This window comes from Octopus bimaculoides, chromosome 26 (genome assembly GCF_001194135.2).
Source record: "Octopus bimaculoides isolate UCB-OBI-ISO-001 chromosome 26, ASM119413v2, whole genome shotgun sequence".
Taxonomy (NCBI): domain Eukaryota; kingdom Metazoa; phylum Mollusca; class Cephalopoda; order Octopoda; family Octopodidae; genus Octopus; species Octopus bimaculoides.
Window position 1 is genome coordinate 7641133 of NC_069006.1, and position 1048 is coordinate 7642180.

At 32.2% G+C, this 1048-nt stretch overlaps 1 protein-coding gene across 1 annotated transcript in view; it reads right to left on the reverse strand.

Moving 5' to 3' along the window:
* Positions 1-279: 279 nt before the first annotated feature.
* The window catches only part of LOC106878627 (protein SFI1 homolog), a 15833-nt gene continuing 15064 nt past the window's right edge, over positions 280-1048 (reverse strand). Inside the window, exon 11 of the mRNA XM_014927904.1 lies at positions 280-586. Coding sequence (XP_014783390.1) covers positions 280-586 — 307 coding nt within the window. The remainder of the gene's footprint in view (positions 587-1048) is intronic.

A 1048-nucleotide genomic window follows, 5' to 3' on the forward strand; every position in this document is an offset into this window, starting at 1 on the left:
TTCCACTTTTGCTGGTCATTCCTCTTATTTTTGTATATAATGTAATCTTAATCTTCTGATTTTTTTAATATGCTAGACCACTGGTTTTAATTGATTAATATCAATTTTTACCCTCATTAATAAATTTTATATATATATAAATGTATATGTAAGTATGTATATATGCAAAGTCATTCCATTTGTGGTAATTGCACTGAAGCAATAATATTTTACAGTCTGACTACATCTTTAAAACTGAGCTCTTAAATTCAGTGGATATATTATTGTAATGTTTAAGCATTAATTCAATATATTTACATAAAAATATACATCAAATGATACTGACTTGTACTTCATGAAAGTCCCTGGACTGGCACCATCCTCTAGTTGTTCAGGCTGTCCTTCCTCCAGAACTTCTAAACCATCCTGGCTCTCATAGTCAGAACTATCCAATAACTGCAATTCTGTGCTGCCACATAACCAGGTATCCATTTGTAGAGACATCTGTAAGCGAATGACTGCTTTGGTGAAGACCTTCTCTGTATAACTGTGCCACTCCATTAAGATCTGTCTCACCAATGCCATCTGGTAGCAGTTATTGTAATCTCTGAAATATTATTTTGTAGATACACGCAACATAAATATACTTATACCCATATATATATATATATATGTGTGTGTGTGTGTGTATGGGTATATACATGTTAGAATATATGTGAGTGTTGATACATGCATGAATATATCTATATATGTATAAATACACAAATACATTTATATGTGTATACACACGTATGTATGTATGCACGCATGTATGTATATGTGCAGATTTGTATGTTTTATGTATGTATTCTCATGCATATAGTTGCATATCTAGACAAGCTCATATATATTTAAATGATAAACTTCTGGAAAGTTTTACAGTTCCAGTGATGGATTGGATCTGTAGTCTTTGAATCAGCTTTCTCCTTTCTAGCTTTGAGAAGCCTAATTTCTCAAGATTGGTATTTAGGCAGAGTGTTACATATCCCAGGGCCCCAATAATTACAGGTATAAACCTGAACTTGTAGTC